A 24,041-nucleotide genomic window follows, 5' to 3' on the forward strand; every position below is an offset into this window, starting at 1 on the left:
GGAGCAACTGTAGAGGGCTGCTTCATAGTGAGAGGAGAGACCCAAGGAAAAGATGAATATTGCCAAGAAGGTCTTGGGGAAAAAAAACCTTGCTTGAAACTCTGCAGAGATGCTGCCAGTCAGAGTTGACTACTGACCTGGGTGGACCAATGGCCTAGAACAGTGGTTCCCAACCTTGGATAATCCAGGTGTTCTTGGACTGCAATTCCAGAAACTCTGGCCAGCACAGCACATGCCTTACCCAAGGTTGGGAACCACTGGCCAAGCAGTATAAGGCAGCTTTCAATATTATCTCTCCTCCAGGTTTATCCGGAGGACAACCCTGTGAGGCAGGACAGAGTGAGACAGTGACTGATAGGAATGTGAACTTCAGAGATTAATTCTTGATTTGAAAACCAATGTTGCCCAAACAAGCCCCTCGTTTTGTTTTGTTTCATTGACATTAACTCATTTTGGTAGAGTTAACATAAACAGAAACACTTGTTTTCTGGTTCAAGCTGGCTCTAGCTATGTAACCTACTGCTTTGCCGAAGAAATAAGGAAATTAAGAAGAAATATCTAGTTTTGCACAATATGACTTGTGGCTCAGCAGAAGACACACTCTTTTTATAGAATTGCATTGTCAGCTTTTTTTACACCATACTGTATATGCATGACTATATGAATTCTGGACTTTCTACTTTAAAATTTCTGAAAAGACAGATGACAAATTATGTTGCAGACCCTGCGAGGGACTGAATGGGTATAAGTATCTTAATTAGTAAACAATTATACTAGGGTTTTCCAGCTCATAGTTTCCAAGCATATGTAGGTGAAATTGTTTTTTTAAAAGACTAACAATAGAGATAAGGATAAACATGAGTGTTTGATGTACATCATTTATGTGTAATCCTCAAAACAATGGTGTAAAATAAGATTATTATCCTCCATATTGTGGATGAGGGAACTGAGACTGACAGTAAGCAGTTTCCCTAAGACCACCTAGTGAATGCATGGCAGAGGCAAGATTCAAACAAGAAACTTTTGAATCCTGCTTCAGGCTCTTAGCCACTATGTTCCATGCAAGTTCTCATCAGATTAGAACTTCACACTAGCACCTCCGAATTTAAAGCCAGAGTCTTAATATTTTTGCATGCGGAGTGTCTCCTAATGCAAAGTATAATAATAATAATAATAATAATAATAATAATAATAATAATAATAATAATAATAATAATAATAATAATAATAATAATAATAATAATAATAATAGGGATGAACAACCATTATAATGCCGGAAGCTTTCACACCCATTCCATAACTGGGCTGGCAAGAAATAGCAAAGTGGCTCCATTCTGACTGATCTTGTCACAAGCTAGCCCTGCTCTGTGGAATTTCCTGACTGTAGCTGAAATTGGCATTACATTTAATGATAAGGATGTTCTTTCTAGAACTTGCATAATGTATACTCCTACTAGAAATCCAGGTCACAGACATTGGCCAAAATGCTCATGCATAGTTACACTGGCATAATACTGAAAGCATAACTTTTGAAAGTGAGTTAAATTAGAAAATCGCCATAGAATATCTGTTGCATACAGAGTACACAACAGATAATGTTCCTGAATCAATAAACATGAAATAATAATAATAATAATAATAATAATAATAATAATAATAATAATAATAATAATAATAATAATAATAATAATAATAATAATAATAATAATAATAATAATAATAATAAAAATAAAAATAAAAATAAAAATAAAAATAAAAATAAAAATAAAAATAATAATAATAATTTATTGTCATAGTATATACACATACAACGAAATTCACAGACACCCAGAGACCAGACACATGCACACACATAAAATTCCTCAAACACTCCCCACCCACTAAAAGTCCCCCACTAAAAATACAAACATCTACACTGCAGGCCAAGTAACTCAGTCCAACTAATTATTCACTGCTGGTGGTCTTTAAGCTCATTATTAATTGCAATTATAGCTCTGGGATAAAAACTACTGAGAAAACATGTGGTCCGAGTCTTAATTGTTCTATATCTTCTGCCAGATGGTAACAGTTCAAAAAAGTTATAAGCAGGATGGGAAGAGTCTCTCAGGATGCTATGTGATTTCCTTAGACAGCGGGATGTGAAGATGTCATCCAGGGTTGGTAGCTGGAGCCCGATGATATTCTGGGCAATTTTAATGGTTCTCTGTAGAGCTTTTTTGTCCGCTACAGAGCTACTCCCAAACCATGCCAGAATGCCATAGGTTAGGACACTCTCAATGGTGCTACGATAGTATGACAGAAGTAAATGCTGAGATAAATTTAACTTGCTGAGCATTCTCAGGAAATACAGCCTCTTCTGTGCCTTCTTCATTAGCATGTTGGCATTTATAGTCCATGAGAGGTCCTCTGAGATGTAAGTACCCAGAAATTTAAAACTACCAACTCTCTCCACTTCCTCACCGTTTATGTACAGTGGTAAATGTACATTTCTCTTCCTCCTAAAATCAATTATGAGTTCTTTAGTTTTTTTGATGTATTTATTATAATATTTATTATAATTTCCTAATTTGAGGCAATTTGTCTCCAAATGTTACTTTGTGAGTAGGTATGCTAGTTTGACTGCAAGAGGATGTTGGCCACTATTATTGTGAACTTCTATCAAGCCGCATATGACTGTTTTGGATGCTAGGCAGAATCTATTGACTGAACATGCAAAATAGAAATTGCTGGAAATGCTTCAAACAAGGTTAAGCCCTCATTGCTACTCTTGTGGCTAGTCATTGCCACCTGTGGGCAAAAAACAATGAAATGCATTAACTTTGTACCTGAAACAACTTTGAATTTCTCAGCATGCAAGCAACTGCTGGGATCTCTGCCAGGGAAAGGGAACATTGGAATATTGATCCATAAATCCTAGTGGATTTGAGTCACTGGTTGTTTCAAATGAAGCTTTTATTCTGCAGCTGTCTTGTCTCAAACATGTACTTTTATACACAGATGTGGTGGATTTAAAGCATGCAGATTAGAATTAGGGGTGATGCTTGTGGATTTGGTAGTCTGACTTTCCTGATTTGTATGTCTGCATTCTGAACAATCAAGATGCTTTTGTATGTCAGCTGTCTGACAGATTAAAAAGAAGTTTAAAAATATGATTTTATTACTCCTTAATAATATTCTTAAGAGGTGACAGGCTAGATGATTGGCTTGTTTAACTGCATTTGTATCCTGCCTTTCCACCAATGAGTTTAAGGCAATGCACAAGCTTTCTTCCATCCTGTTTATTCTCACAGCAAGCCTGTGAGGTAGGGCAGAGTGTGAGGTAGTGACTGGCCCAAGGTCATCCAATGAATTAAATGGCTGGATCTCCCAAGTTGCAGTCTAGTGCCCCAGAGTTGGCTATTTATATGCTCTACTTCTGTATGACTGGACCTTTTGGCGCTTGATGAATCACTGTTTTCTGGCTAAAGAAAGATCCTGATTTTCAGATGAAATGACTCTTTCACCTCAACACTCATTTCTTTAGGAGTGAGCCACTTCAGATTTTCCAAAGAACAGTTTTAAAGAAATTCAGAAAGAGTCTTGTACATAGTTCATTCCATAGATCTTAGAAAAATTATAAGATTACAACTTCCTGAATACCTGGCCAAAATGCCGGCCTGTAGGCTGAGGTAATCTGGAAGTTGTAGTTTCAAAAGGAACTTTACCAAACTCTTGTCCTTCTGCAAGTCATCTCATCTGAATGTTTTATAGCTGTACCAATAGAGATAATTTGGCAGTGAGTACATATAGTGAGTGAGATGACAGCTGGTTTATGAGACCATGGGGTCATGGGGTGGGAGAACACAATATTTATAAGTAAGACAAAGTATTGTGTGCATTTTTCAGGGGAAGATTAATAGTACTCCTCACACATAAAATCATGGGGTGCTGGTAAGGTTATGCAAGTGATATTGCTACATTCAAAAGCTACACAATTCATGCTCAGCACATTCACCCAGAATGTAACAGACTTTCTGCATGTACTATTAAATGCCCTTCATACAATGGCCGAATGATAGAGGGATAGGGCCAGTCCTGCAATCCCATGACCAACTCACTTATTGTAGTGCACTGGTTCCCAACCTTGGGTAACACAGGTGTTCTTGGACTGCAGTTCCCAGAAGCCTTCACTACCAGGTGTGCTGGCTAGGGTTTCTAGGAGTTACAGTCCAGGAACACATGGGTTACCCAGTTGGGAACCACTGTTGTTAGCGTATGTGGGAGGTCCACCTGAACTTCCACCAGTATATTGGCTGTAGTCATTAAGTTGCTTCTGATTTATGGTGACCCTAAAAGTGTTTTTGTGATACATGAGATATTCAAGGAACGGATTATTGTTGCCACTCCACCAGTAAGTTTCCCTGGATCAGCAGAGATTTCAATGCAGGTCTCCAGTATCCTAGTCTGACAATACCCGCTATACCACACTGGCTCTCACCTGGTCTATAGGTATTTTACTATATATACCCTGTGTTCCAAGTCAAATAAGATGGAGTGTTTGATACTGAATGAAAGCATAGCCATACATTGGGCATCTTATGGTGTTTCCAGGCATCAGGCTGGTATGGCTTTTACTATCTACTTCTATCAGAGGTAAGCAATGGGATGCACACAGACTACGGGAAGAGAAGGATGGTGGGGAGGAGCAGTACTAGTGACAGTCCTCAAAAGAGTTCCAGGTGGCTGTCACTGTAACTGCCTGCATTACAACAGAACAACCTCTGCTTCAGGGTACTGTGAACAATTACAATGCGCTCTGACTATGCCAACTGGAGTGACAGGCCAAAGGGCCCAGAGCAGCAATGTTAGCAATGCTGAGTCTTTGGGGCTTCCCAGGGATGCCACCCACTGATGCCAGGCTGGACACTGGTTATTATCTGTCTCCTACCAGTGTAAATTTAAGGGTGATTGTGAGATACACAAAGAAATCAGGGAGTCAGCCAAGTTTTGTATAATGTCTCATCAACTGAATGAGTGTCAGTTGTATGCTTTGGTCACAACAAGGAGACGACATTTCTAGGTACCTTAAATCAAGGGTGGGCCCCCGTGGTACCTCTCCTTCAGCTACCAGAAGTCACCCTCTCCACTGTCACTGAAATTGTTCCAGTAGGAGTGGGGTAAAACATTTTCCTTTAAAACTAGGTGCACAAAGTCCACGAGCCTTGATTACAAAGAGTCTTGTTTTTCCAGCAGCATGATTTTACTTTTTACAAAAGTAAAAACTGGATTTTTGCCGCTGCTATTGTGGCAACAGATACAATGGTGGGAGGAAGTGAGGGTGAGATCATGAGAGATCTGCAGAAGCACCCACGGGGATGTGTGTTGTCAATCCCTACCCTAAAGAGGGAGTTAATTCTGAGTTGTTCTCAAAACCTTATGAAAGGTGGTGGACCAAATGGAACTACGACCATAGTGTTGCCAATCATGACATACAGAAAAAAGCTGGAAAGCTGTCAAATAAGTACAACACAGTTGCATGTGATTTCAAAAGAGGAAATTTCCCAAGAATTATGAGACAAGTTAAAAGGAAGCTGAAAGGAGTGGTCAAGAGACTCAAATCTCTTCATAGTGCTGGAGAACTATTCTAGTTTTCAATAATAGAAATTCAGCAAGATTTTGTATCACAGATTAGGAAGGCTGCCAACATGTCAAGCAAGGTGCTGGGGTGGTTGATATGATGAACTGAGGAAGCTACTAAAGAAACAAGAGGCGAGGAACTTTTGTTCCTCGGAATGTTTTGGATTACAGTCTAGTGGGACCTGTACCTTTCCATTAGCCATGATGGAATCTGTAAAGGAGTGGAGGAAAGTGCGCCGTCCTCTATGAAAGGAAACATCGTAGAAGGCAGTAGTTGCGTGGAGGGTATTTTGATTGAAATAGAACCAACAGAAGGAGGGGCTGGAAGGTCCACCGAAGTCTGTCTGGCCGACGAAGAAGGGGTGGAGCTAGACCTGATCATGTGGGAGGACATAAAAGAGAGTGAAAGCGCGTGCATTTTTAGACTGTCAACTGACGGAGAACTAGAAAGGTTTAAGGAAAGAGGGGTTCAGACAGATCCTATGCTCTTTTCGGGAGAAACGCCGGGCCTCGCAAGAGAATTCCCTAATCTACAACTGGGAGGGGGATTGTTGCCGGATCCCTTGGTGACAGGAGGGAAGGGACGAGGATACGACCCCCTAGAATGGACGGTAGTGGTGTACCCGCGGAATCACCTTGGTGGACGGAGGGTGATTCGCCCTGGCCCTTCCTATCAACAGAAACCTCTGGAGGGAGATTGGGCCTGTTGCGGGACTGTATGTGCGGTACGGAGTACCCCCTTGCGGCCTTTGACGGATCGGGAACGTTTCGGGCCAGCTACCTTCTAGGAGAACCCGAGAGAGGAAATGTGGTGAGACCCAAAAAATACAAGTTGTTAACAGATGACTGTTTATTAGACCCGTTCGATGCTGTTGAGTTGAGTTCTGTTACAAATAAAAATGTTGTTATAGAAGATCAAGATCAGCCTCCTCGTCTTTTTCCCGCCTTACCACCAGTGCACCCCCGGCCAAAGATGGACCTTGTCACAGAATCAAATTTTCAGGTCCAAATATTTAGAAGAAAAAGAGATACCCACTACTGCTATTTTTTAAACAAGGATGGAAGAATCTTGCCCAATGAGAATGAAGAAAAGTATAAGGTCTGACAAAACCTCCTAATGAGTGCATGGCAGAGGCAAGATTCAAATATGGGACTTTTGATTCCTAGCTCAGTCTCTTAGCCACTATGTTCCATGCAAGTACTCATGCAAACTCAATATAACTATTGATCTTCATACACAAATATCTTGTCATTGGAATGACCTGGAAAACAGCTAGTAAAACACCGACAGGGGTGCATATTTGTGGTAGGATCTTGAAATCTGACAGTATAGGATATCCTCGGGATATTTTAAGCAAGTAAAATTTGTGATGGCTTGGTCTTGAACAGGCAATTAAGACTTATTGGTTTTACAGATGACCTGTTCTCATTGGAGATGAAAACAGCTTTTTTAACATTCTTTGGTATCTGGCAAAGGGTACTGTCAGTATGTTCAAAACTAATATACCATAGAAAATGGGGCAAAAACCCAACACCCATGTCACATATAGTTGGATGGTGTGTGAGCTGATGGTAACTAGAAAAAAAATCTTATGCTTGTAGTAGATGATTCAGTGAAAATTTCAACTCAATACATGGCAATGATGAAAAAGAAAAGTTCATGATATAAATTATTAGGAAATGAAGTGATGTTAAACAGGTTGGCATCCTTCTGCTTTTATAGAGCTATACAGTACAGCTCCTTTAATCCTGCACTGTTCTGATTCTACCATTAGGGAAGGTGAATAAGCCACATCAGCTGGCAGATGCTGAGAGTTGGACTTCCTGGAAGTATCTCATTGGTTAGTATATGAAGCAAGATGCTATACTAGACAGACTTCAAGTCTGACCAGGATTGTTCTTTTCTTCATACAATAAAGGTTGGTACACATACTGTATAGACATGTAGAACTAAATTCAGTTGTTAGTTCTAAAATAACTTGTTAGGTCAACACTTATTATAGGACCCATTGATTGAATAAATCTACACTAGTTGGAACTAACAGCTGGATTTGAACAATGCTATTTGTTTAAAATCAGAAGAACAAACAGCCATATCAGTCTACATGTCTTCACACATGTGCAGAAATGTGATTTTGCAACAGTGGATTAATTCCACTCAACTCATTGAGATGGCACATGTGGGTGGATATCAGCTGGAGGCTGGAATGTTTTAGCATTTCTAAATGTTCTGCCATTTCAAGCAGGTTCTAGATGCCTGGGGAACAGGATAAATTGAAAAGAGCATTTTATTTATTTATTTATTTATTTATTTATTTATTTATTTATTTATTTATTTATTTATTTAGTTAGTTAGTTAGTTAGTTAGTTAGTTAGTCAGTTAGTTAGCTTATATGCCGCGACACAACCCAAAGGTCTCTGGGCGGCTAACAATAATTATAATACAATAAAAAAGCGTCTATTGTGGCTGAGAAGGCCAATTCGAGAGTGACAGTCCCTACATTAGTTCCCTAATGTATCTGTGAAAAACTGTTTTCATGTATCTATCTGAATCTACTCCCAAACAACTTATTTCCTCTGTCTTTTATCCATTGCAAAAATCCAGAAAACAGTTAAACAAAATAGTGAAAAACAGGTGTACACACTGTGTATACAAATGTGTAAGTACGAACTTTATCAGGTGCAGTTTTGTCAGGGTGCATGTGTGTGTTGCCTTCTAATACAGTTCTTTAAACAGCACTACCTGCAGGACAGTAAGAAGAATTACAAGCAGTTCAATTTACCTTGAGTCTGGTTATTCAAACTGAACAGAGTTCTAACTCCCTGTTGCGACTTCACAGAGGGTGAATGTGAGTGAATTCGTATTTCCCTTCCTGTCTAGTAACATCCTGATGATCAAGGTATGTGGTTGCAGAACCGCTAATTTCAAATCCCGGGAAGAGGAAGGGTGAGGGCAAAGGGGACAGACAGAAAGAGTAGGTTCTCTGAATTGCTGTTTTAAAGAATCTTGGGCTGCTGTCCCAACTGCGCTTTCTGAAAGTCCTGCCATCCGTCTGCCAGGGTCCCCTCGATTCAAGCAGAGGGCAGCGGCGGGGGTGGGGGCGCTCCTGGAGATCCCTAATTAAAAAACTATTGGTGCGTTGGAAACTCCTATACCATGATGTTGCTCGAGAATCCACCTCAAAACTCCCAGTGGGGGGGAATAACTTAATCAGGATCAGTTGAGGACTAAGAAAAAAGCAGCGATCGTGGACTGAAAAAGTTGCCTTTTGGGGGGGCAACGGTTTCTACATTCCTTGCCCCAGCCTATCTTAGTGGAACCCCCCAAATTGACTTGGGGGAGAAGACAGACAAGCCCTCACATGCGTTCAAAGTATGCCTAGACAGGAGTGGAGCTGCCAGACCTACCCTCACCCACCTTGACACGTGCAGGAACGGCACACGCACAACGCGTGTGCAGTTTTCACAGAAGTAGCCTCCTTGATCTGTTTCACGAAGCCGTGGGGGAGGGGAGCCCAAACCCCCAAACAAACGTGCTGTGGCACCTTTAAGCCTACTAATTGCATGTATTTCAGTGTGAACCTTTCTTAGGTTGGGTGACCGCCAGCTTCCTCAGACACAGTAGACGCGAACAGATACTCCGCCCTGAAAGGAGAGAAGCAGTCGCGGGGCCAACGGGGCTTGACCTCCTTCTAGCCCTAGAGGAAGCGTTCACACAAACTCTAATGCACGCAAAGAGCTCCACGGACCGTGCTGCCCCCTGAGGCTTACAGGTTCTCTCCGGGCATTGAGCAGGCCATCCGGGTATCGCGCCGTCTCTGCAAGAACAGAGTAAAACCCGTAGAGTCAGCGCTATCCGCTGTCCGGAGTACCGGCGGGCGGGCTGAGCGTGGAGGAGATGCCGTGACGCCCAGCAGCCACGGCCGCGAGCAAATAATGACTCTTCCCTCAGAAGCGAGAGCCAGAGAAGGGAGGGAGGGAGGGAGGGGACCAACTCCTCCCCTCCCCTCCCCTCCCCTCCCCGCGGAGAAGCCCCTTTGGGCGCGAGCCCTTCTTTTGGCGTCTTCGCAGTTCAGGGCCGGGCGGTGGCATCTCTGACGTTACCTTTCCCCATTGGTCTCTGGCCGGCAGCACATGCTCAGGACATCCATATAAAGACTCCCTCCCTCTAACCTCCCGTGCCCCGGGTTCCTAGGCTGGAGTTTCTGTTGAGTCGCTTCTTTGCTACCTCTTGGTCGAGCCGGACCGCTCCATCCCTCGCAGTGTGATGGCCAACCCAGACGTGTTTGTAGGCAGATGGCACCTCATCTCCAGTGAAGGCTTTGAAGAGTTTATGAAGGAATTGGGTAAGGAAGTGCTTTGTCAAAAAAAGAGGATGGAAGGAGATCTTATAAAAGGATGGGGGCATTATAATTACATATAATATTATTATTATTAATATATATAATAATATAGATATAGATATAGATATAGATATAGATATAGATATTACAAAACAGAATTTTTTCAAAAATATGGGAACATGGAAAAGTCAGGATTAAGAGAGAAAAGAAGGGTGTTTAAATTACTAAAGCAATGTCATAATTGCATAAGAGGAATTGACTTTTTTGTATAAACATACCTTGTATACATATACACATCATACAGTGAATGACATATTCCAAGTTGTGCTTTGTTCACGTGTGCATAACTTGATTTTGTGCATATGTAAATAAAAAGGACTACAGTCAAAAGCTGTAAATCTTACTGGCAGAATTATCTCTTTAAATGGCTGTTTTGGATTATATGAATTATTGGCTCCTGCTGTGATTGTAAAACTCCTGTCTCTGCTTTGTACTGGGTGTATGTGCGGCATAGATTCTTTTGTGTTTTTTGTGTATGCACCGTACTGTTAAATTGCCATGCATTTCCCCAGTGACAATGCACATCACTATCTTTCTCATTCATGCACATATAGTTTGTCTGTCTTTATTAGGGTGGAGGATTATGAAGAGGGAATAGGAATTAATTAATTTTCCTCTGTTGGAAGCACGTCTTTCTCTCTGAGCTCATGTGGGGATCAGGGATTAGGAGCTTTGTGTTTTATTTTCTCAGCTCCTGGGAGACTGAATGCTCTGTCCAAGGTCTGTGGAGAAGAGCTTGGGTTTATATACATACAAATGGATATTGTTTCAAACATGAGCTGCTGAGTGGAAAAAAGGGTTGCAGATCTTTTGTGTGAAACTCCATTGAAAAACAGTCATGGGGTGCAGAAAGGGGGCTGGGGTATTGAGGGAACGGTGAAGGGGATGGGCAGAGGGCAGAACTGGGTGGGAAGAATTTATCTGAGATTTTCTTTGATGCTGGATGGAAAGCAATTTTTAAAAATGGAACTGGAATATGTAATGCAGTTATTATTGGATGACATCTAGACGCTATTGGCAGAGAAAGAATCTGAACAGCAGGTATCCTGATCTTCAAAGAGTAGCTGGTGCTTTAAAAAATCTCAATATGTGACTTTGTGATCTCACCATAAAAGGGGGGGGGGGCGGAATCCTGAAACCAAATTTTCCAAAATCAAGAATATGAATGCATACTATAACCTAATGATATTGTTCTCACTCTCCCACCCCCACAAATAAATTAAATGCTGCATTAGACACATGAATGATGAATAATTTTGTACTGCAGTGATAGGTCTGCCAAGAGTACATGTTTAGAAAGCAATAAGTCCAGCTGAGGGTGAAACTGGGAAGAACAACAGTTTCCTGAATTAACATCCGGCTGTTTTGTTAGGGCCTTTCTTCCTTCTGTCCTTGTGGATTAATTCAGCTAAAATGAAGTGAGAATTCAGTGATGACTCTTGGACAAGTTTGTGCATACTTTGTACTAGATTCAGAGCCAGCAGTCCAAACTTTGCAGGACAAGCTGAATTCTCTGATCCATATAAATTTAAGCAAAGAAAATAATGCTTCATACTCTATATATATGCTGTATATCGATGCTTTCAGATCCTCTTCTTCTAGGGCAGGAGCAAAAGCCAACACTAAGGTTCAGTTTCTAACTATTCCACACTTATTTTGAATCCTTAGGGACTTCTCTTTTGAGAGTGAATGTGATCGTGCTCTATATAATGACTTGCATGTCCAAGTGTGACCCTAAGACCATGGAATATCCACAACCCTGACAATGAGTGGCAAATAGAAGACAGTTTTGGGTTTCTGTCTGGAGCTGCAGTGTGTGAGTGTTGTGGCTTGCAAAGATTTCTTCATCCAGCTAGATTTGGAAAAATTACTTCTTTGGACCGCACTTCCCAGAATCCATAATGGGCATGATGGTAATGGGAATCTCAGTGGTGTAGGTTAACAAAGTAGCTCTTTTGACCTTTCACCCTTTCCCATAGTACACACACTTAATCTTTCACATGAGGTTCCTGTGCCCAACAAATGGAGGCTGTAGGGAGGCTAGTCTGCTATGTACAGTATTCAGATCGTCATAGGATTGCTCTGTATCACATTTTGTCTTCATTGAGGAAGCAGCTGCAAGGAAAACAAAACTTCCTAGACTATGCTTATATGTCATGGTCTAACGAAGTTGTTAATCTTCTCTTACACTTGCTATTGGATCCTGGGACAATGGTGTTTGATATGTGTACACGAATCCCATCATTTGTTCACTTGCTTATTCAACTTACTTATTCCATTCTTAAAGATTCATTGACAGTTGGAAAGCACTTTTTTAAAGTGGCATGAAATCTGTTTGTAATTTGTTTTTATGGTGTACATCTTCACTTGAGGTTTTAACTATCAAGTAGTGATTAAGTACAGTATTTAGGGATACTAACCTTTAATCTCAGTATAGCTGAACTGCAGGGACATTTATAAATCTGTACTGCATTATTTTATCTCTCCCTGAAAGAGGTATCATTTGCTTTGCAATTTATTCCATTTCAAAAGTTTTTTTATACTCTTATTTTATGTTTCTAAACTTGTTGCATTCCATTGAATGTGTATCTTTTGCCTAAGCAGATTAATTTTTAGAATTGCATCTGGAGTACAGCTTTTTTAAAAAAAAATGCTGAGCTTTTACAAAAACTATTGCCATGTATGGCAGAATAAAATTAAAAGGGCTGTAATCAGCACCCTATTATTTACAATGCAGCAACACCTCTGCTGACTCGCCAGATTTCTCCTTCCTCCCCTAATTAGAAAGTTGTGAAATCTTGTGTGTGTGTGACTTCATCATTATTATCACTGTGTTTGGCTAAACCTGACAGGTTCTGCTCTTTCTGCCTGGCAGGTGTTGGCATGGCCATGAGGAAGATGGGAAGCATGGCTAAGCCAGATGTTATCATCACCAGGGATGGAGATAAAATGAATATAAAAACAGAAAGCACTTTCAAGACCTCTGAATGCTGCTTCAAAATTGGAGAGCCTTTTGATGAAGATACGATAGATGGCCGAAAAACAAAGGTAAAGAATGAGTTGTTGTAGGTTTTTCGGGCTCTTTGGCCGTGTTCTGAAGGTTGTTCTTCCTAACGTTTCGCCAGTCTCTGTGGCCGGCATATTCAGAGGACAGCACCTCTGAAGATGCCGGCCACAGAGACTGGCGAAACGTTAGGAAGAACAACCTTCAGAACACGGCCAAAGAGCTCGAAAAACCTACAACAACCATTAGATCCCAACCTTGAAAGCCTTCGCAAATACGTAAAAGAATGAGCTTGGAAAAGCAAGTGTTGGACCACAGCTATCCAGTCAAAGTAGCTGAACTCTGGATAACAGAAACAGTTACTCAGGAAGCATGCAGAGGCAATTCCTGCTTGAAGGTTCACCATGAGTTTTGTTGCATACAAGTTAGTCCCTCATGAATAATGTAGTAATTTCCCTCACAGTATTTGTAGTGTTGCTGTGAATGATACTGGTTGTACTTTTTTTAGTGCTACGCAAAGGCATGCCCATTCAAGTGAAATTATTTAAGTTAGCTTGATACTGAATTCAGTTTATCAGTCATTGAGTTAGCAATGATGATAACTTCAGATATTTTTGGGCTGGATTAAACTTATTGTCATCTATTTTTCTTGCAGTGTCACCTGAATTTATTGTTTTTATTTTAGGCCTCATTCGTCACTCATCATTCATGTTTCTAGAGCAACTTTCAAAATTTTGTGATAAGAGAACACATTCAAAATATCAACCACAGATTAAAAACATGTTCAAATGAGTAGTATATAACAACAGCCACATCAGTAGTACAGACCTATGTAGATCTACCCTAAGTAAGTTCTGTCAAGTTCAGTAGAACTTACTTCCAGGTAGATGGAGACAGCATTGCAACCTTAAACATTTAAACTTAGAAAGATTGTGATAATAAAGTAGCCCTGAAGGAACATCTCTGGGTGATCACGAAACAAAGGAAGGCTAATTGCCTTAGAGAAAGAACAAAGGAGTCAACAGTGGATGTCTGAGCCAGCAGAGCCTACAAGCAACGCCCTGAAAGCTCTTTTATTTACTTAGCATGATTTACATAGTATTTTGTGAGAGAGACAGATAGGATACTAGTTACCTAATCGTAACCAAGATTGGCCGAAATAACCCTTCAATCTTATGCTCCAACTCTAAGAGAAATGGCAGAATAAGGTGTTACCCCGCCTGCTGGCAGCTGCAGCTTCCTGCCAGGAGTGTATGCATGTCACTGGAACAGAATCGCAGCTACAAACTTTAAGCAGAGGTATCCTACAAACATCAACATAAGCACATTAAGGTTCATTGAAATAAATGAAGTCCATAAATTTTGATCTGAGATGGCTTTTCTAAGTAACCATAGATGTTTAACCATAGTGTGAGTTCTGATGACATTGTGAGCTGGGGTTAATTTAAACTGAAATGGAGAACTTCCATATACCTCCCAGTGGCCATGGTAGACCAGGTGAGGGAAATGCAGAAGCCAAAGGTTTGCTATGGTTTTTTCTCATCAGACTCAGATATGATTCTGCATTCCCTCTGAAGCTCGCAAGCATTACTTTTGGGGTGTATGGGGAAATTGGTGAGGAAATGGGAGAGGGTCTTTTCTGTTGATGCTCCCAGATTCCGGAACACCCTCCTATGGAAGGCCAGGTTGGCCCCATCTTTACTGTCCTTCTGCATGCAGGCAAATAACTTTCTCTTCAGATAGCCTTTTCCTCAGTGACTAGCTATCTAAGAGAGGTATTAAAATGGGATGGTTTATATTTTTGTTGCTTTTAAATCTGTTTTAGTAATTCTTTTACCTAACATTTTTAATACTGTATGTTTTTTTAATTTCTTTTAAATACTGAATAGTTCAATGCTTTTAGTTTTATCATGTAAGCCACCATGGATCCTTTTTATGCATTATAGTTACCAAAAAGGTTAGCATTCAAGAAGATAACACCGATGATTAGGGCAACATAATACTTAGCAAAGTGAAGGACCATTGCTTTAAGATTCTTTTTTCTAATGGACCAATACTTCTTGCTGTTCTCACTGCAAAAGTTAGTTAGTTTGTTTTCACGATAAAGGTCTTCAGCCTTAATATGACAAAAGTGTGACTCTGTGGTTTGGTGACTCAATTTTCTATTCTTGGGCCATAAAAGAACATGTTATTTTATTATGCTGTGGAGTTATGGCATCAGCATCATTGCTACACTTATATATTTTGATACAGTCCGGTCACAGAACCTGCCTGAATAATTCAGTGAGTTTTCCCTGGGACTGCCTTGCCTGTGGTTGAAACTGAACTGTTCTCACTAAGCTAAAGATGTGGGTCAAGCTGAAGATCCCTTTCAAAGGCTTCTCCTCCAAATTGGCACAACTTGAACCTGTACCACCTGCATGACAGTATGCATAAGATGCCAGGTCATGTCAATTCTCAAAGCCATACAGTCTGCTCCCAAGTGATTTGGTGCATGGAAAACCCCCAAAGATAAAAGCAAATGCAAGAAAAAAAAACATGCAGAAGTAAGCCCTGGCCCACAGCCAATCCTCACAGTAATGACTACTTGTCAAAACCTTTCCCTCCCCTAGAATTATTATACTCCTCAGACTGGTTCTACACCTGTCTTTATCATATGCAAATTGCTCTTCTTGGTTTCCCCTCCTTCTGTTTATCAAGGAGAAAATGTCGTCAGTTGGAATACAGAGGGTGACTTATCATGAGGCAAAATGAGAAAGGTGGCAGAATTTGAGGCATTATTAAAGATGAAAAAGTAGGTAATGCAGACTGATTAAACTCATGGGCACAGTCGTTTAGGAAGCCCTAAATGGGCTTAATTGAAATAATTAACATGTATGTAAACATTTAATACTATTCTAAGATCCTTTGGTCCTCCAAATATTTTGGATTATAACTCTCAGAACCCTTTACTGTTGGGCTTACTTTTTGGTACTTCTAGAAGTTGAAGTTCAAAGCATCTGAAAGGCCCAAATTTCCTACCCTTGACTTAATGACATATGTGGGTTATTCACATAGCTGGGTATCATTTGCATTTTCTGCCCTGTTATTAGCTAGTTCTACTCATACCTGTCAGGACAGAATTTTATAGAGGAAAAAGCACAGCAGCACAGGTTAATCACAGAACATTTTTGTTTATCATTTTTCCACAGACTGTTAAGCACTCTGAGCCTTCACAATTATGCTCCAATAATTGTGTGAACTAACAATAATGAGTGTTTGTGGTTTTTAGGGAATGGGGAATTTGTGCACACGGCTGCTTCTGACTGTCGTTTCATACTCTTGTCTTGCTGGGGAAGAGAACTTGGTCAGCTAGTGGGGTGGGGATTCTTGGAGGAATGTAGGTTGAAGAATTTGCAGTAGGTGAGGAACTGGAGGTATGCCATAGTAAAAAAATAGACATGATGGGGCTGGAAAGGGAATAGGGTACTCAAAAGTGTTTAATTTGGCACATAGGTCTGCTTATAATATTTGAATTCTGTCTCCTTTTGTTTTTGTGAGAGGAACTTTCCACATCCAATTATAAATCTGGAAAAACAAGAAAATGATGAAATTCACCTCATCTTCTAGACTAATGCTGCTCACAGTCACACAACTCACATGATCACAGGCTCACCGTAATAATTTATCACTTGGTGAAAGTAGTCTGTTTTGTGTAGCTTGCATTATGATGAATAATGGAAGTATTGGGGCAGGCCCTTCTGATGAATAGTGGAAGTGTTCATACAAGCAGACATTTTAGTCATGTGCTTTACCACAATATCAGAAATATGGGAACTATTGTCTTATTTTCTTGTTCTGTATCAAGGTTAAATTTTTGGAATCAATTATCTGTGGAACTGGCTAAGGACCAACATGCCTATTCCTTTACAGACTCTTATCACCTTAGATGAAAACAACGTGTTGACCCAAAGTCAGAAGTGGGATGGCAAAGAGGCCACGATAACAAGGAAGATAGTTGATGGGAAGCTGGTTGTAGTAAGTGGAATTTTTATTTTGTTTTCCATGCCAGATTTGTACACAATAGCTGGAATGTCGTATGTTTCATGCATAATAAGTTTCCATCTGTATTGCCCTTTTCTTTACCAATTTGAAGAGCGACTTAATGAATGAATTTTCTTTGTCTTCCAGGAATGTGTCATGAATAGTGCCAAATGTACTCGGGTCTACCAGAAAGTATGAAAACACTGGCTTCCTCTTTGGATTGGGAGCCCCGTGACCAACTGTTTACTTCCAGCAACAAAACTACTATACACTCCCTTGTTTCTCATTCTTTGCCCTGCACTCTAGGTTTTTTGGAGCATTTTGGAGGAATTAGTACTGTATGTGATGTATTGAGAATATTAAAATTGCAAGTGTTAAATAGAAAAACCGTAACTGTTTTAAAGTATTTTTTTTAATTCCCCAAAAGTCCTAGGAATTCCAGTCAGAGGAAATATGAAAAGAGAATTGACTGGATGGCTCAGTGGTTTAGGCATCTGGCTGTAGAGCTAGAGGTTGAGGGTTTGATTCCCCACTATGCCCCCTTGACAGGGGCTGGACCTGATGATCCATAGGGTCCCTTCCAGCTCTGCAGTTCTAACATGGTGATGATGATGATGATTTCTAATTAAGATGCTTTCTCAAGAAAATGCTAAGCACACTGTTACTATGATCCTACATATCTTAGAACTTTTTTTCTTAGAGGTTCTGCCGAGTTCAATAACATTCTGCAGTAAATGTGCTTTGTTTTGGGGTCATAAGGGGAGGACGAAAGCATTTTTGTTCACATTCTTGTAAAGCACTGATGTTAGTGACACCTGGGGAACAAGATTTTAGAACATGAATGAGTAATGTGATTTCCTAAATGGCTATTAGATCATAATCCCCTTGAGTGCTATTGAGGATTGATGACTCTTGTAGTATAATCTTAGGAGGGATTAAATTAAACAAACAAATCCCAAACAAATTAAAGAGCTGGAAAAAGTGCAGGAAGGGATGAATGAAATGAACAAGGAACTGGAAGGACTTCCCTGTGAGGAAAGGTTACTATGCTATTTAGCTTAGGAAAAAAAGTTGAGTAAGGAGAAATTATGAGGCGTATACAAGTATGTGTTGTATGGGGAAAGTTGATAGGGCAGTGCTTTTCTCCCTGTCTCCTAATATTTGAACCTGAGGTCACCCACTGATAGTGATTGGTGAGGGATTCAATACAGATAAAAGAAATTGCTGTTTCTCACAGTGCATGATTAGATGGTGGAATTTGTTGTTATGCAGTGATGATGGTCAACATGAATGGCTTTTGAAGGAGTTTAAATAAATTCATAATAGTTATGGCAATCAATGGCTAATTAGGTTGGCTATTGATCACCTCTAGTATCAGAGGGAGTATTCCTGTGAGTCTCAGTTTCTGGGATACATTAAGCAGAAGGTACAGATGCACTTAGGCCCTTTTGGCTGTCCTTTAAACTTCCAAAATGTTGGATGAGATAGACTTTTGGCCTGATTCAGCATGCCTCTTTTTGCATTCTTACCCTGTGCATCTCTTCTTCAGGAGGTCCTAATATCTTCTAGATTTTTACTTCATCACTGCTGGTGTAATATACGAAACTCAGTTTATGTATGGTCCTTTGTGTCATTTGTTGTCCGTGGGTGGGGGGAGTGGAACTGCTTCTAAATGATAACCTATATATGGCACAACTGGCACAAAGTCCTCTTGACTCTAACTGGAATATCCCTTTGTCACCTTTGCATTGAGTCTTGGATTTTATGATTCTCTCAATTCCCAGATTGGACCCAGGGAGGTTTCCTTTAATATACATCCATACATACCTGTCACATAGTTGTGTCAAGGAGTTTTTTTTTTCACTGACCATTCTACCTTTCTTCTTATGCTTCTTGTGAACCTATGATATGTAAATGACCTGCCATTCATTGATGGTGGTGGCTCGGCACATGCTCTTAAGATTCTTGGGTTTGTTACTTGCATATTTCTTCCATTTGTTTTCCTACTTTCCATAGAATCATGCTGCCCCTCCATTACAACTTTATGTTATTTTTCTCTCCAAAACAAAGGGATTATAGTAATAGATGTTCCACTGAGGATCTAATATTTTTATAACTATCTATAAAGCAAACAAAATCATGCAGAGGTACACTATTACTATCTCCCTTCCTGATAAGTTTGAAGAGAAAAGTCTTTGGAAAGGGATAAAACTTTGGAAATATACAAAGCAATTGGAATCTGCTGATGTAATTATGATGGCCAGCCATTTGGAGACACAGGCCCCTAACTGCTGAGTGTTCACTTCTGCTTCTCTATGCTAATCCCTGATGCCATTATGGTATGAGTGCAAGTACTGTAGTGCAGGGGCTGACACTGACACCCTTTGTCTTGGCAGGTGCTCATGAGGTATGAAAGGTTATGTACTAAATCCAGCGGAATGTCCCAGCTGGACTAGAATTAGTCCCACTGGATCATAAGTAGAGAGACCCATTTAAAGAGAAGCCTTGTGGTGCAGTGGTTAAATTGCAGTACTGCAGCCAAAATTCTGCTCATGACCTGGGTTCCATCCCACATAGCCAGCTTGAGGTTCATTCAGCCCTCCATCTTTTCAAGGTTGGTAAACTGAGTACCCAGCTTGGTGTTGGTGGAGCAATTTGTAGTCTGGATAATTAAATTGTAAACCACCCAGAGGGTGTTTTAAGTGCTATGGGGTGGTATATAAGCAGCACACTTTGCTTTATTCAATAGATCTACTCTCTTTCAGACTGTTAGTTGGATTCAGTCCCATATCATGATCGCAATATTCATTTACTCATCACATCTTTATGGGCTAAAACTACAGGCAGGTAATTCTCATGTGTGTGTATCTACGTATGCCTATATATGTGCCCAGTAAAGGTGGAAACAGTGAGAAAACCTGATTGGTCAGAATGTTAACTACAACAGTTGGAATCTCATAATCTATTCAGTCCATTCAACCTGGATGATGTAAGCAGATAATTCAATATAAACATAGATCAATGGATTCCAACTGCCTTGATTTATTTGTAAAATTTTATCTCATGGGAAAGAGTTACTCTTGAAACCTGTGGGAATTAAAACAAAACAAAGCACAGCATCCGCTCCAGCTGTTGTCTTGTTTATATATTGGTCAAGAAAGTTCTATTCCAGACCCGTGAACTTTAAAAAATGCTTTGGTTGAGAGTTAATGCATTTCAAAGTCTCCATTGGAACCTACGTTCCCTCTAAGCTGCACGTCTGTGCAGCCGAGCCCATATTGCTGTCCATTTGCTTCCAGTTGTGCCTGGAACCCCACATATGGGGGTGGGGGCACCCAGCACTAGTAGAAAATTAGAGAGAATCTTGGACTATATTGCTGGGAACGAGACAATGCTGTATATGGTTTCTCCCACCAGATTAGTTGGTAGAGATTTAGGATGTAATTTTGTATTTTCTTGTGTGGGAAAAAAAGACCTCCTGAATTTGTATCAGGCAAAAACAACAGAAAAATAAAGAAGATAAAAATGTGGCACCTTAAAGACTTACTGCTATATTTTAATGTGAGCTTACATGTACAACTCCACTTACTCAGGTGTCTGCTACCTTTTCTAAAACTGCTGAATTTGGTGGGGCTTCCTTCCGAGTATGCATTCTAAAGATTATATCCTAATTCATGTGCTTCTTGTCCATTTCAAATTGATGGAAGATAGAGTATAATTCTATTAGTGTTTACACCAAAAGAAGGCTCATGGCTCATTGAAAGTTGCTCTGAAGTGCTTTATTTTCCTAGGTTTTATATTGATCTGAAAGAAGATATATTCTTACCATTCAAAGTACTAAAGAAAATAAATTAAAATAATTTAAGTTGTTCTGCAAGCAACGGGTTACATTGGGGTACCTTTTAAACCTGAATGGGCTTGGAAATTGTAATAGAAAAATAATTTGCAGAAATTATGTCTCAAAACTAACCAATGCCTTATTTTCATGGATGCTTCTGTTAATGTGCTTGAATGCAGCTTTCCATCTTATTATTCCATGTTACTCTTTGAGACAAACTGGAAGAGCGTCCACCTACTATGGATATGGATTTTTTTTTAAAAAGGCCAAGTTATGTAGTGTGTTTTCACCAGAAACATTAGACCTCCGTGGGATATTCAAAACAGTTGGCGAAAAGTCACATTTCTTGATTTTTGGAAGTCACATTGTCTGCTTTATGGTGGTTGAAGCAAGTTGAAGTACACATTTCTAGCAAGGATCACCTACCCTGGAGGCTCCTTTATGTAGGTTGTGGTTGGGGAACAACCTCCAGATATTTTGGACTTCAATTCCCAGAAGCCTCAGCAAACATAGCCAATGGTAAGGAATTGTGAGAGAAGTAATTAAGAACACCTGGTGGGCCAAAGGTAGCATCCTTTTACAAATGAAAGGTTTCTTTCCTGATTCTTCTAGGCCAGTGGTTCCCAACCTAGTGTCCCCGGATGTTCATGGGCTACAACTCCCAGAATCCTTCACCACTAGCAGTGCTTACCAGGATTTTTGGAAATTGTATTCCAAGAATATCCGGGACCCAAGTTTGGGAACCACTGTTCTTTGTAATATTCTTTCCTAAAATTAGTTTTGATCTTTTGTATGAAGACATTTGGGATACTTATTTTTTTATTTTGTTCACACCAGCTTTAAAGTTAAATAAATGGTTGTAGAGCCATTTCTGTCTATGTATATTCCTGTTTTATTAGAGTTTCCAAGTATGCAATTTATCATCACCACTCATATTATGCAAAAGTGCCTGTTTCTGTTTCTAAAGCTTCTTTTGGGGAACATGTTTCCCACATAATTTTGTAGAAGAAAACCTCTCTCCTTTTCGACTTTTCAATTTTGCATTTGATCTTCTTGTACATTTAGACTATGGATTCTTTTCATTCACATCATATCTTTATGCTACATGAATTAACTTTGGTGTGGAGTAAATTTATGGCTTCTATATTCTTCTGTTCATCTCTAGTCAGGCACCATTTTGTTCCTAGGTTGCAATCCAATATGTGTTTTCTTGTCAGTAAGTCCTAAAGGTCTACTTACTTCTCAGGAGATCTATGTATAATTGTATTGCATTGTAATGGGTTGGGTTCAAACACAGTCATATTTTGAGCATGGAAATCATGACATTTAATAGGTATAAGTCTTGGCATCTTTTATCTTCAGTGAAGGCAAGAGGAGAAGGGGACAACAGGATGAGATGGTTGGACAGTGTCATTGAAGCGACCAACATGAATTTGACCAAACTCCGGGAGGCAGTGAAAGACAGGAGGGCCTGATGTGCTCTGGTTCATGGAGTCATGAAGAGTCAGGCATGACTTAACAACTAAATAACAACAACATCTTCACTTCCCATTTTTCTAAGTAACATTTGACAATGTTGCTGTTAATTCCTTTATCTGCATGTAATTAAGGTGAAAGGTGAAAATATATCCAGGTTTTTCATGAGCCAATATAATATTAATTCAAAATTTTGCATTGTGAGCAGTGGTGGTCACAATGTATTATTAGCCTGCTTATGGTATCTGACTATGTCCAAGGCTTTGATCTGTTTCTTGCTTCTGATCTAATTAAGTCAGGATACTGAAGGGCGGTTTGTTTGGCTCCAGCATCTTCAGAGAGAACTCTGAAAAATAAACATATTCTAAATGTTGGAATATTTCTTGCCCATACATCAAAGTTGTGATCCTTGGAACACATGTACCATTAATGCCTGTAGGTTTGTAAAGTCTTCATATGACCATAGATGAACCTCCTTTGTAATTTTTCTAAGAATTATTTAGGAAGACATTTATTTTCTATTGTTTACACACATTTCAAAGAACAAATAATACAAGGTTGTTTTCTTCAGGAGAGGTCACTGTAAAATCCATCTAAGAATATTCTGGGTTTGTTCTTCACTGTTTGCTGTGGAACAAGTAGCTGTAATTTCTGTGGTAAAGAAGCACTCTGACAAAGAAGCATCTGGCCCTCTGAAGGATGAGGGATGGAAAGGGGAGGTAAAGGGGGACTTGGAGATTCCAGAGAAATTAAATGAATTCTTTACATCTGTCTTCACAACAGAAGACCTTGGGTAGATTGCACTGCATGAATGGCCACTCCTGACTGATGAATTAAATCAGATACAGGTTAAAAGAGAGAATGTTCTAGACCTAACTGATAAATTGCCAGAGGACTGGAGGATAGCACATGTCATGACAATCTTTAAAAAGGGAAGGAGGGGGACCTGGGAAACCACAGACCAGTTAGCCTAACATCTGTTCCAGGGAACATGGTGGAAAGCCTCATCCAAGATAAAATCTTAAAACACATGGAAGGACAAGCCTTGCTGAGGGAACATCAGTGTGGCTTCTGTAAGGGTAGGTTTTGCTTCACAAACCTTTTAGAATTTTTTGAAAAGGTCAACAGGCATGTGGATGTGGGCGAACCAGTGGATACTTTCTATCTGGATTTTCAGAAGGCATTTGACAAGGTCCCTCAGAAGGCGATTTTCAGAAGGCATTTGACATGCTGAGAAAACTCCACAATTGGGATAAGAGGGCAGGTCCTCTTAGGGATTGAGAATTGGTTGAGAACCAGGAAATCGAGAATAGGTGTCAATGGGCAATTTTCACATTGGAGAGAGGTGAAAGCGGTGTGCCCCAGGGATCTGTCTTAATTTCTCCCCAAAACAGATTCAAATGCACAGAAGTTGTCATGGGTACAAATCCTCTTACATTGTACCAATTCAGTATTCAAATAGAAAATCAACTTTTACAAATAATCCCCAATATCACACACAACCATCTGCACCATGCATTGTGCTAGTTCAAATATATTTTACCAACCTTCTTTCTTTCCTCTTTTCCCCATTGTTCCCTTCCTTCCTCCTTTCCTGCCCTTTTTTAACATAAATCATCTTAGATTTTTTGAAAGAAGTCTCCCCCTAGTGGTAGTGAACGGATTAACCGCTTTTCCGTTA

The 24,041-nt window shown here is 39.9% G+C and overlaps 1 protein-coding gene across 1 annotated transcript; it reads left to right on the forward strand.

Annotated features, from left to right (window-relative positions):
* The first annotated feature begins 9,631 nt into the window (after positions 1 to 9,631).
* LOC110075898 (fatty acid-binding protein 5-like) lies at positions 9,632 to 17,433 on the forward strand. Its single transcript, XM_020787566.3, has 4 exons — positions 9,632 to 9,962; positions 12,895 to 13,067; positions 16,936 to 17,040; positions 17,194 to 17,433. The coding sequence occupies exons 1-4, from the start codon at positions 9,884 to 9,886 to the stop codon at positions 17,242 to 17,244; spliced, it is 408 nt and encodes a 135-aa protein (XP_020643225.1). The 5' UTR covers positions 9,632 to 9,883; the 3' UTR covers positions 17,245 to 17,433.
* The last annotated feature ends 6,608 nt before the right edge of the window (positions 17,434 to 24,041 follow it).

Source organism: Pogona vitticeps, chromosome 4 (genome assembly GCF_051106095.1).
Source record: "Pogona vitticeps strain Pit_001003342236 chromosome 4, PviZW2.1, whole genome shotgun sequence".
In the NCBI taxonomy this organism is placed as follows: Eukaryota; Metazoa; Chordata; class Lepidosauria; order Squamata; family Agamidae; genus Pogona; species Pogona vitticeps.